The sequence below is a fragment of the Grampus griseus genome, assembly GCF_964374135.1.
Source record: "Grampus griseus genome assembly, chromosome: X".
Classification (NCBI taxonomy): domain Eukaryota; kingdom Metazoa; phylum Chordata; class Mammalia; order Artiodactyla; family Delphinidae; genus Grampus; species Grampus griseus.
The window spans coordinates 63,346,150-63,358,468 of NC_138999.1; the positions used below are offsets into that span (position 1 = coordinate 63,346,150).

Genomic DNA, 12,319 nt, shown 5'->3' on the forward strand with positions numbered 1-12,319 from the left:
GGATGAGGACACTGAGCCCTAAGCAGGAACAGCCCAGAATTCAGTTCACTTCATATATGGTTTAGGTCAGTGTTTTTCAACATATAGTCTATGAATCACCTAAATCACCTAGAAGGCATATTCAAAAATGCAGGTTTCTGGGGCCCCCACTGCCCTCCTAAACCAGAACCAAGGTGTGTGAAAGAGAGTTGGAATTTCGATAATCTCCCTAAGTGACTCATGAACACTAAATTTGGGATTCTCAGTGAAAGAGAGGACAGGGCAGAGTGGCATGTGTTAGATCACTTGATGACCTTTTACAAGCTACATAAAAGGAACTGTCTGATCCTTTTCTTACAGTTCTCCCAGGGATTTGGTTCTGATTCTAGGCTGCAACTAACTCCCAGGTCTCTCTATTGGCTTTCACTATAAGAAAAACTCACATCCTGTAAGGCTACCTCCTTCTTACCTTCTCAGATCTTACTCTGAACTTATGTTTCCCCCTAAAGTCACTCAGCAAATACTTGTTAAATGCTCACTATGGGTCGGGCACTGTGCTTGGTACTGTGGGAACAAGGCATAGCAACTTGAAGTTGGCAGCCAGACTGCTTTGTAATTTTTATAAATTTACTCTGCCAAAAACTGCTCAAAATTAAAATAATAGTTTTCATTTACTGAACAATTATGTGATGGACATTGTACTTGGTACTTTACACATATTATCTCTACTCCATAATAATTCTGTCCTACAAGAAAACGGTATCCTTATTTTACAGATGAGGAAACTCAGGCCCAAGGCCATACAATGTATATGGGTTAGAGCTGGGCTTACAATTCTGTTCTATTTGACTCCAGTCGGGGCTCTTTCCTCTATGTTATGCTATCTTCCTAAGGCTTAAAAAAATCTTCCCATCATGAAGATTTTTGAATTCATGTTTTTTTGTCTTTTTGGTAACAGAATATGGCCTGTAGGGCCTAACACTTCCAACTTAATTAGCATATACTGACTCTCTGGATTCAAATGATTCTAGTAAAAGATCCACCAACCCAATATACCTTCCCCCAAATAAGTTTTTTCTTTTTTTAAATACCTGAGGTACCACTCCCACTGCCCTCCGAAGGCTTTCCAGGCTCACATCTTGTATATTTTGACCAGCAAGGTAAATGTTACCCTTTTGAGGCTCATAGAAGCGAAACAACAGCCTCACTATTGTGCTTTTCCTGAAATAGGAGACAATGAAAGGTTATGTAGCTCCAACTGGCATTAGGGAGCCCCTATTTTAAACCACAGTCATCATTTTATTATGACACATAAAAAAATATTACAATGGGAGTCAGCAATCAACAATGCAGAATTTTATAAAGAACTAAATTACCTACCCTGACCCACTACCTCCTACAATGGCCACTTTCTTTCCTGCAGGAACTTCAAAAGATATTCCACTAAGGACTTTCTGTCCCTCAATGTATTCAAAATGCACATTATCAAAGGCCACCGTAGCTGTCTGTGGTGTGATCTGAAGGGGAGATGCCATCGCTTTGTCCTAGCAGGGAAGAGAAAAGAAAAAGCCACTTTACACACCTCCTAGAGTACAGCTATGCAATTTTCTAATTCACAGAGAGAAAAAGGAAAATAAAGGGAAAGGAGGAGGTTTATAAGTGGAGTTAGACCACTTCTAAGCATGCTTTTAAAAATGTTTTTTCACTCTTCACTGTTAAGGGTAAAAATCCCGAATGCTTTGATTTCTGATAAATTTGTTTTGGGGGTAAAGAGGGATGGTGGGCAGGGGAGAAAGGAGGTTGACAATGTGAGGAGAGGCAATCACATTTTATATCATTATTAGCAAAAGTAAATCAGGTGCAAGTACAAATATAGAAGTTAACAAAATTTAGCTTCTAGGTATAATATTCTTTGCTAATACTGTAAGGTTTCTAAACACAGAAGTAAAAGCTGTAACAGCCTTTTAATACACATGATAGTCCCAATTCCTGCAAAAGAGAAATTAGTTTGCTAATATGGTAATGTAAAAATATTCCCCCGGAATAATACCATTAATGAGATGATGCTTATATGCTTTTAAAAAGGTACTAAATAGGTTACTTACTTTAATTCGGGTGTCTACCTTGAGTAGAGTAAACAAGGTGTTCATATCTATAAGTGCTTGTCTAGTTTCTCTGTATACAGTTCCCAGAAAGTTAAGGGGCAATGAAAGCTGAAAAAGCAGTCCATTCACCATTACTAAATCTCCAACAGTAAGGGTACCTTAATATGCAGTTGGTAGAAAAAAAAAATTTAGATGTTATGAACTTTCCAGTTTAAGATAGAAAAGTTTACAGTTTACTACTGTGGAATACAGTTCAAAATGTACATAATCAGCAACTCTTAGGCCTACTCAAATTCCAAAGCATTTTAATCCATGATTTAGGAAAATAGGGAACTAGATATATGCTAACTGGAATGGCAAAAGCCCACCCATACACGACACATAATATATAAGTAAAAGAGAATGGCTTAAGTGAGGAAAGAAACGGAAGGCTGAAAATCTCTCCTTTCTTCCTAAGAAAGTTCCTTGTAATGTAAAATAGAAGTTTTTTAAAGTATAAATTAAAAAATTGGAGCAAATGGATATCATGATTGGGAATTGATAAACCATGTATTAAGGTCTCAGTGAATGAATAAATCCTAACTAAGCAAGCAGGTTACAGAAAAGAGGCACAGATATTATTTACTTTTGCAATGTTTTGCAATGAACAACTAATAGAAAAGTTAAAAGGTTACTAGTAATTTTTATATGACTGCTTGCATTTTAGTCCTTTGGACTAAATACTAAATTAATTACATTTCTTTCCAGGTCTACAAGAGAAATTAGAAATATCAGATGCTAAAAAGAAAGTTACTCCGAAAAGAATCAGGTTGTAGCCCCACAAACAGTAATCCCAATCAATGAGAGAACCAGTGCTAAACTTGTAGTGTTAAACAAAGGAAAGTAAAAAAAACATCATCATGTAATCAAGAAAACATATTCTGATACAAAAATGAAAGTACTCCAAGGATGTTATAGCACCTTATTGAATATGCTTTATGAGACTAATATACACATTTATTTCATTAATCTTTATAAAGGTTAAGTAAAACATAGACTAATGTGAAAACCACATATCCATTACCTGCCACAATTCCCTGACTGGCGAGCACCATTATGGCTGTTAAACCAACACTGAAAATAGCACTTTGACCAAAGTTCAGCATAGCCAGAGTAGAGGTACTTTTCAATGAAGCAGTCTCATATGTCTTCAAAAATCCATCATATCTTTGTGCTTCATAATTTTCATTATTAAAATACTACAAAATACATAAAAATAGTAACTACATACAACTATAATTGGAATTTAATCTCTTAAGTGATTAGAATCCTTTTCATGGATACAATTTTGTACTGCATACACCATTTTAAAAACTGACTTTCCATATATTGGACTATGGTACTCCTGCAGTTTTCCACAATGGACAGTATTTGAAAAGTCCATAAAATTCATCCCCCAAACATTTACTGAATGCCTAGTTAATTTAAACCCAGATCTAAAAAAGCTGTCAATGGCACTTCCTTCACAAAGCCTTGCCTTGATCCTCTGGGACTCTGAATTGACAATTCTCATTGCCCCCACCACATTACACCTTTCTCATGTAGCCACTTGCATACTTTACTTTAACTCTCCCAGTGCTTAGCAAATTCTGGGGAGGCAAGGATCAAACAGTAATCATTGTTTTTACCACCCTCCCCCATTACAGGACTTAGCATAGCGCTTTGCACACAAGAGGCATTCAGTAATATTTGTTAAATGGAAAAATGAACAGATAAATGAAGTAGTGAAATGAATTATGAATGAATTATGAAATGAATTAGTGAAAAACACTATGCTAGGCAGTATGAGGGATAGAGTCAAGAACTTAGTGTGCATTCTGAATCAAGATGCTAACCATACTGTCACTACTTATAAATTAATTCAGAAGGTAAAATTCCGATCGTGCCACACAAAAAATGTGGTAGAAAGGGCAATTTCTAAACAAAAGAAAAACAATAAAGTACAATTATTTCATCATACCTAGAGATCCTATACTAATCTGCAGCTCTAACTTACAGCACCTATTCAATTAAATGGCAGAACAAACCTTAGTGTGGTGTGAAAGGAAGAGGAAAGTAAAATTAAACATATTACCTTCACAGTTTCATAATTCAGCAGCGAGTCTATGGCAGCGTTACCTGCATCATTATCTGCTTTGTTCATCTCTATTCTAAATCTAGTTCTGTAAGACAAAGATTTGCATAGGCATGGAATGTTTGCTACAGAAGCATAACTAATTTCTGAACCTTGACTGACCTCTGGGGGATACCTTACCTCCACCGTGTGACAGCAACTGTGAATGCTGTGTATGCACCAAGTGTCCCAAGGGTCACCAGTGCAAACTGGGCACCACATCTATAATACTGGAGAAGGCAAAAGAAGAAATGAGAAACAGTCATTGCTCTTGCCAAATAGTTTATAATATACATTAGCAAATCGCAAAGATTTTAATTAAAAAATATGTTGGTATAAAGTTGTATATATGAAAAACTGAGTGAGGAAACAAATACCTTAGAAAATCAACTTTAAGTTATATGCATACTTTTAATTATAAAATATGAAATTGCCTAAAATGCTACAAATGGTGAATAGAAAGAAACCTAGATAATCTGAGCATACCAGTCCAAAGCCATATACCATAATGTCTGTTAACAAAAAAACTGCAACCACTAGCTAAATGACTGACCTATGTGTAGAACTGAACAGCTCTTTACAATAATAACATGATCAAGACTTTGGACACAGTCCCTTGAAGCTTGTGGAAAAATAATTAAACAAACTGTATAACCCTTCTGGCACCATGGGATTTTGCTTTCAAATCATAAGCATGCAATAGTACAAAAGCTTCAAGTACTAAATAGCTACTAACAAGAATGTAAGATAAAAGCTTGTCATGAAAAATGTTTTACTTACCAAAACACCACTGACAAGGGTCACCTCAAACATGATGGGAAGAAGATTAAACACTAAAGCACTCAGGACAAAACTGATACCCCTTGTCCCTCTGTCAATAGCCTTTGACAAAGCTCCTGTCTGTCTGTTCAGGTGGAAAGCGAGATCCAGGTTGTGAAGATGGAGAAAGACATTTTTGGCTATTCTTCGGATTGAATTTTGTGCTACCTTGCCAAATACTGCATTTCGAACTTCATTAAAAAAGGCAGCTCCAGCTCTTGATACACCATCTAGCAATACAATCAAGAAAAAGTGGGGTGTAAAAATATTAGAATCGTTGGAGTATAAAAACGTCAAGGGCTCAGAAAATGTTTGTACAATGAATGACTATATCACAGAATACTTACACTAAAAGAAACCTAGAAAATATCTAGCCTACTGAGTATCAATCTTTCCACCACCATGAAAACTTTTCATTGTTATTTTTTCCCATAAGATTCCAAATGTTGAAAGATTTTTCCAAGTAACAGCAGCCCATAAGGCCTTATTGTGGATAAATGTACAGTATCTGTTGAGGTTTTGTGATCTAATTCAATTCCCCCAAATAACAAATGATAAAATCGAGATCCTGAAAAATCCAAGTGCTTTGACTAAGCATGCCCCAACTCAGGTCTGAGTTTCATAAAGTATCCTTTCTACTGCATGGGGACACAAAGCACTATATTCTGTTCTTTACAAACTGTAGATTTGTGTCATGGCTATTGAATATAATTTAATAACACATTAATACAGGTATATCATTATGTAGCAATTTCCTATTCAACGGCTAACAACAACAGCAAGAAAATAACTAGCCTTACTAAAAAAATACCTTATAAGGAGCCTAACTATTAGAAGCGGTTGTTATGAATTTAATGTCTTACTTCATGTTATTGTTTTCTAGAACTTAGAAAATGAGACTTTTATTACAGAATTTTTGGAAAGTATATCATACAAAGAATTTTTTAAAAACCACACATCAAACAAAAAATCTCACATAAAACAAACATCCAAAATGCTAAGTTGTGTTTGTGGTGAAAAGGTCATATGCTCAAATATGATGAAACCCTCTTGAAGAAAGTCAACACCTGTAGACAGATTAAAGAACCAACATACAGCCAATGAGAACTGCCGTTGCCATGGTTGCAACTGTATTTGGTGCATCACTCAGGTTCAGCATGTTTCCCGACATCTGGTTGAGGCTGTCTACAGCATATTTAAACATGAAGGGAACCACAATATTCATAGCCTAAAAACAAAAGCAGCAATTATCAATCATATGCAAATTATGTATTCATAAAAGTACAAATATTTACCTTAAATTAGTATTTATGGGAATGTTTAGATATTAACCACTTACTAGTATTGGAATGATTTTCCCAGTTTATAAAGATAAAATCTTTGGCAGTGGGAGAGCTGTCATTTCAGGATTCCTAACTCACACTGACTGCCATGTTAATATTCATTTATAAGCTATGTGCATTAGTCAAATGCTCCTGCCTCCATGAAATCGCCCCTGATCATCCACTCAAAAATGCTTTCTCCATTATCTAAAATCCTACAGAGCTCATAACACTTACAGCAAACTGCCTTATACTGTAGTTATTTGTGTATATAAGTACAATGCTTTGTATATAGCAGGTATTCAATAAATATATGTAAAATTATTTATTCACCAAAATAATGGTAAAACTGAAATTATACAGCAAAAAAGGATCTCAAAAGCAGATAAATTACAAGTATCTGTAGCTGATTCACCATTCAGGGGGAAAAAAACCCCAACACTGATAGATCTATTTGCCCCAGAAAAAAATCCCTTTGCTCCAACACCATACAAAAGAAAACCCAGGAGGTTGAGGAAGATGGCGGAAGACTAAGACGTGGAGATCACCTTCCTCCCCACAGATACATAAGAAATACATCTACACGTGGAACTGCTCCTATAAAACACCCACTGAACACTGGCAGAAGACCTCAGACCTCCCAAAAGGCAAGAAACTCCCCATGTACCTGGGTAGGGCAAAAGGAAAAAGAATAAACAGAGACAAAAGAATAGGGATGGGACCTGCACCAGCAGGAGGGAGGTGAGAAGGAGGAAATGTTTCCACACACTAGGAAGTCCCTTCACTGGTGGAGAGTGCAGGTGGCGGAGGGGGAAAGCTTTGGAACCACGGTGGAGAGCGCAGCAACAGGGGTGCGGAGGGCAAAGCGGAGAGATTCCCATACAGAGGATCGATGCCGACCAGCACTCACCAGCCCGAGAGGCTTGTCTGCTCACCCACCGGGGCAGGTGGGGGCTGAGAGCTGAGGCTCGGGCTTCGTTCAGAGCGCAGGGAGAGGACTGGTGGCGTGAACACAGCCTGAAGGGGTTAGTGCACCACGGCTAGCCGGGAGGGAGTCCGGGGGGAAAAGTCTGGACCTGCCCAAGAGGTAAGAGACTTTTTCTGCCCTCTTTGTTTCCTGGTGCGTGAGGAGAGGGGATTAAGAGCACTGCTTAAAGGAGCTCCAGAGACTGGCGCAAGCCGCGGCTTTCAGCGCAGACTCTAGAGACAGGCATGAGACGCTAAGGTTGTTGCTGCCACCACCAAGAAGCCTGTGTGCAGGCACAGGTCACTCTCCACACCTCCCCTCCCGGGAGCCTGTGCAGCCCGCCACTGCCAGGGTCCCGTGATCCAGGGACAACTTCCCTGGGAGAACACATGGTGCGCCTCAGGCTGGTGCAACGTCACGCTGGCCTCTGCCACCACAGGCTTGCCCCACATCCAAACCCCACCCTCCCCTAGGCCTGAGTGAGCCAGAGCCCCCGAATCAGCTGCTCCTTTAACCCGGCCCTGTCCGAGCAAAGAACAGACGCCCTCAGGCGACCTACACGCAGAGGTGGGGCCAAATCCAAAGGTGAAACCCAGGAGCTGTGCAAACAAAGAAGAGAAAGGGAAATCCTCCCAACAACCTCAGGAACAGCGGATTATTCCTCCACAATCAACTTGATGTACCCTGAATCTGCGGAATACCTGAATAGACAAGGAATCATCCCAAAATGAGGAGGTGGACTTTGGGAGCAAGATAGATTCTTTCTTTCCCTTTTCCGCTTTTTGTAAGTGTGTATGTGTATGCTTCTGTGTGAGATTTTGTCTGCATAGCTTTGCTTTCACCATTTGTCTTAGGGTTTGTCCGTCCATTATATTTTATTTTTTACTTAAAAAATCTTATTTTCCCTAATAATTATTTTTTATTTTAATTATTTTCTTTTATCTTACTTTATTTTATTTTATCCTCTTTCGATTTTTTCTCCCTTTTATTCTGAGCCATGTGGATGAAAGGCTCTTGGTGCTCCAGTGAGGAGTCAGTGCTGTGCCTCTAAGGTGGGAGAGCCAACTTCAGGACACTGCTCCACAAGAGACCTCCCAGCTCCACGTAATATCAAATGGCGAAAATCTCCCAGAGATCTCCATCTCAATACCAAGACCCAGCTTCACTCAACGACCAGCAAGCTACAGTGCTGGACACCCTATGCCAAACAACTAGCAAAACAGGAACACAACCCCACCCGTTAGCAGAGAGGTTGCCTAAAATCATATTAAGGGCACAGACACCCCAAAACACACCAACAGATGTGGACGTGCCGACCAGAAAGACAAGATCCAGCCTCATCCACCAGAACACAGGCACTAGTCCTCTCCACCAGGAAACCTACACAACCCACTGAACCAACCTTAGCCACTGGCGACAGACACCAAAAACAATGGGAACTATGAACATGCAGCCTGCAAAAAGGAGACCCCAAACACAGTAAGATAAGCAAAATGAGAAGACAGAAAAACACACAGCAGATGCAGAAGCAAGGTAAAAACCCACCAGACATAACAAATGAAGAGGAAATAGGCAGTCTACCTGAAAAAGAATTCTGAATAATGATAGTAGAGATGATCCAAAATCTTGGAAATAGAATACAGAAAATGCAAGAAACATTTAACAAGGACGTAGAAGAACTAAAGAGGAAGCAAGCAACGATGAACAACACAATAAATGAAATTAAAAATACTCTAGAAGGGATCAATAGCAGAATAACTGAGGCAGAAGAACAGATAAGTGACCTGGAAGATAAAATAGTGGAAATAACTACTGCAGGGCAGAATAAAGAAAAAACAATGAAAAGAACTGAGGACAGTCTCAGAGACATCTGGGACAACATTAAATGCACCAACATTCAAATTACAGTGGTCCCAGCAGAAGAAGAGCAAAAGAAAGGGACTGAGAAAATATTTGAAGAGATTATAGTTGAAAACTTCCCTATATGGGAAAGGAAATAGCTAATCAAGTCCAGGAAGCACAGAGAGCCCCATATAGGATAAATCCAAGGAGAAACATGCCAAGACACATATTTATCAAACTAACAAAAATTAAATACAAAGAAATCATATTAAAAGCAGCAAGGGAAAAACAACAAATAACACACAAGGGAATCCCCATAAGCTTAACAGCTGATCTTTCAGCAGAAACTCTGCAAGCCAGAAGGGACTGGCAGGACATATTTAAAGTGATGAAGGAGAAAAACCTACAACCAGGATTACTCTACCCAGCAAGGATCTCATTCAGATTTGATGGAGAAATTAAAACCTTTACAGCAGGCAAAAGCTGAGAGAGTTCACCACCACCGAACCAGCTTTAAAACAAATGCTCAAGGAATTTCTCTAGGCAAGAAACACAAGAGAAGGAAAAGACCTACAATAACAAACCTAAAACAGTTAAGAAAATGGGAATAGGAACATACATATCGATAATTAGCTTAAATGTAAATGGATTAAATGCTCCCACAAAAGACACAAACTGGCTGAATGGATACAGAAACAAGACACATACATATGATGTCTAAAAAAGACCCACTTCAGACCTAGGGACACATACAGACTGAAAGTGAGGGGATGGAGAAAGATATTCCATGCAAATGGAAATCAAAAGAAAGCTGGAGTAGCAATTCTCGTATCAGACAAAACAGACTTTAAAATAAAGACTATTACAAGAGACAAAGAAGGACACTACATAATGATCAAGGGATCGATCCAAGAAGAAGATATAACAATTGTAAATATTTATGCACCCAACACGGGAGCACCTAAGTACGTAAGGCAAATACTAACAGCCATAAAAGGGGAAATCGACAATAACGCAATCATAGTAGTGGACTTTAACACCCCACTTTCACCAATGGACAGATCATCCAAAATGAAAATAAATAAGGAAACACAAGCATTAAATGATACATTAAACAATATGGACTTAATTGATATTTATAAGACATTCCATCCAAAAACAATAGAATACACATTTTTCTGAAGTGCTCATGAAACATTCTCCAGGATAGATCATATCTTGGGTCACAAACCAAGCCTTGGTAAATTTAAGAAAATTGAAATTGTATCAAGTACCTTTTCCGACCACAACATTATGAGACTAGGTATGAATTACAGGAAAAGATCTGTAAAAAATACAAACACATGGAGGCTAAACAATACATTACTTAATAACCAAGAGATCACTGAAGTAATCAAAGTGGACATCAAAAAATACCTAGAAACAAATGACAATGAAACCACGACGACCCAAAATTTATGGGGTGCAGCAAAAGCAGTTCTAAGAGGGAAGTTTAGAGCAATACCATCCTACCTTAAGAAAAATGAAACATCTCAAATAAACAACCTAACCTTGCACCTAAAGCAATTAGAGAAAAAAGAACAAAACAACCCCAAAGTTAGCAGAAGCAAAGAAATCATAAAGATCAGATCAGAAATAAATGAAAAAGAAATGAAGGAAATGATAGCAAAGATTAATAAAACTAAAAGATGGTTCTTTGAGAAGATACACAAAGTTGATAAACCATTAGCCAGACTCATGAAGAAAAAAAGGGAGAAGACTCAAATCAACAGAATTAGAAATGAAAAAGGAGAAGTAACAACTGACACTGCAGAAATACAAAAGATCATGAGAGATTACTACAAGCAACTCTATGCCAATAAAATGGACAACCTGGAAGAAATGGACAAATTCTTAGAAATGCACAACCTGCCGAGACTGAACCAGGAAGAAAGAGAAAATATGAACAGACCAATTACAAGCACTGAAATTGAAACTGTGATTAAAAATCTTCCAACAAAGAAAGCCCAGGACCAGATGGCTTCACAGGTGAATTCTATCAAACATTTAGAGAAGAGCTAACATCTATTCTTCCCAAATCCTTCCAAAATATAGCAGAGGGAGGAACACTCCCAAACTCATTCTATGAGGCCACCATCACCCCGATACCCAAAGCAGCAAAGATGTCACAAGAAAAAGAAAACTACAGGTCAATATCACTGACGAACATAGATGCAAAAATCCTCAACAAAATACTAGGAAACAGAATCCAACAGCACATTAAAAGGATCATACACCATGATCAAGTGAGGTTGATCCCAGGAATGCAAGGATTCTTCAATATATGCAAATTAGTCAATGTGATAAACCATATTAACAAACTGAAGGATAAAAACCATATGATAATCTCAATAGATGCAGAAAAAGCTTTTGATAAAATTCAACATCTGTTTATGATAAAAACCCTCCAGAAAGTAGGCATAGAGGGAACTTTCCCCAACATTAATATAGGCCAGATATGACAAACCCACAGCCAACATCCTCCTCAATGGTGAAAAACTGAAAGCATTTCCACTAAGATCAGGAACAAGACTAGGTTGCCCACTCTCACCACTATTATTTAACATAGTTTTGAAAGTTTTAGCCACAGCAATCAGACAAGAATAAGAAATAAAAGGGGGCTTCCCTGGTGGCGCAGTGGTTGGGAGTCCGCCTGCCGATGCAGGGGACACGGGTTCGTGCCCCGGTCTGGGAGGATCCCGCATGCCGCGGAGCGGCTAGGCCCGTGGGCCATGGCTGCTGGGCCTGCGCGTCCGGAGCCTGTGCTCCGCAACGGGAGAGGCCACGACGGTGAGAGGCCGCGTACCGCAAAAAAAAAAAAAAAAGAAAGAAATAAAAGGAATCCAAATCGGAAAAGAAGAAGTAAAGCTGCCACTGTTTGCAGTACATGATACTATACATAGAGAATCCTAAAGATGCTACCAGAAAAATACTAGAGCTAATCAATGAATTCAGTAAAGTAGAAGGATACAAAATTCATGCACAGAAATCTCTGGCATTCATATACACTGATGATGAAAAATCTGAAAGTGAAATTAAGAAAACACTCCCATTGCAACAAAAAGAATAAAATATCTAGGAGTAAACCTACCTA

The 12,319-nt window shown here is 38.5% G+C and overlaps 1 protein-coding gene across 2 annotated transcripts in view; it reads right to left on the bottom strand.

Annotated features, from left to right (window-relative positions):
- The window catches only part of ABCB7 (ATP binding cassette subfamily B member 7), a gene marked incomplete at its 5' end in the record, with an annotated part of 139,583 nt that overhangs the window by 43,116 nt on the left and 84,148 nt on the right, over positions 1 to 12,319 (bottom strand). For both annotated transcript variants that reach the window (XM_082681369.1, XM_082681368.1), the window contains 8 exons: positions 1,071 to 1,200; positions 1,360 to 1,523; positions 2,085 to 2,242; positions 3,148 to 3,322; positions 4,198 to 4,285; positions 4,378 to 4,466; positions 5,017 to 5,285; positions 6,151 to 6,283. In XM_082681369.1, coding sequence (XP_082537495.1) covers positions 1,071 to 1,200; positions 1,360 to 1,523; positions 2,085 to 2,242; positions 3,148 to 3,322; positions 4,198 to 4,285; positions 4,378 to 4,466; positions 5,017 to 5,285; positions 6,151 to 6,283 — 1,206 coding nt within the window. The remainder of the gene's footprint in view (positions 1 to 1,070; positions 1,201 to 1,359; positions 1,524 to 2,084; positions 2,243 to 3,147; positions 3,323 to 4,197; positions 4,286 to 4,377; positions 4,467 to 5,016; positions 5,286 to 6,150; positions 6,284 to 12,319) is intronic.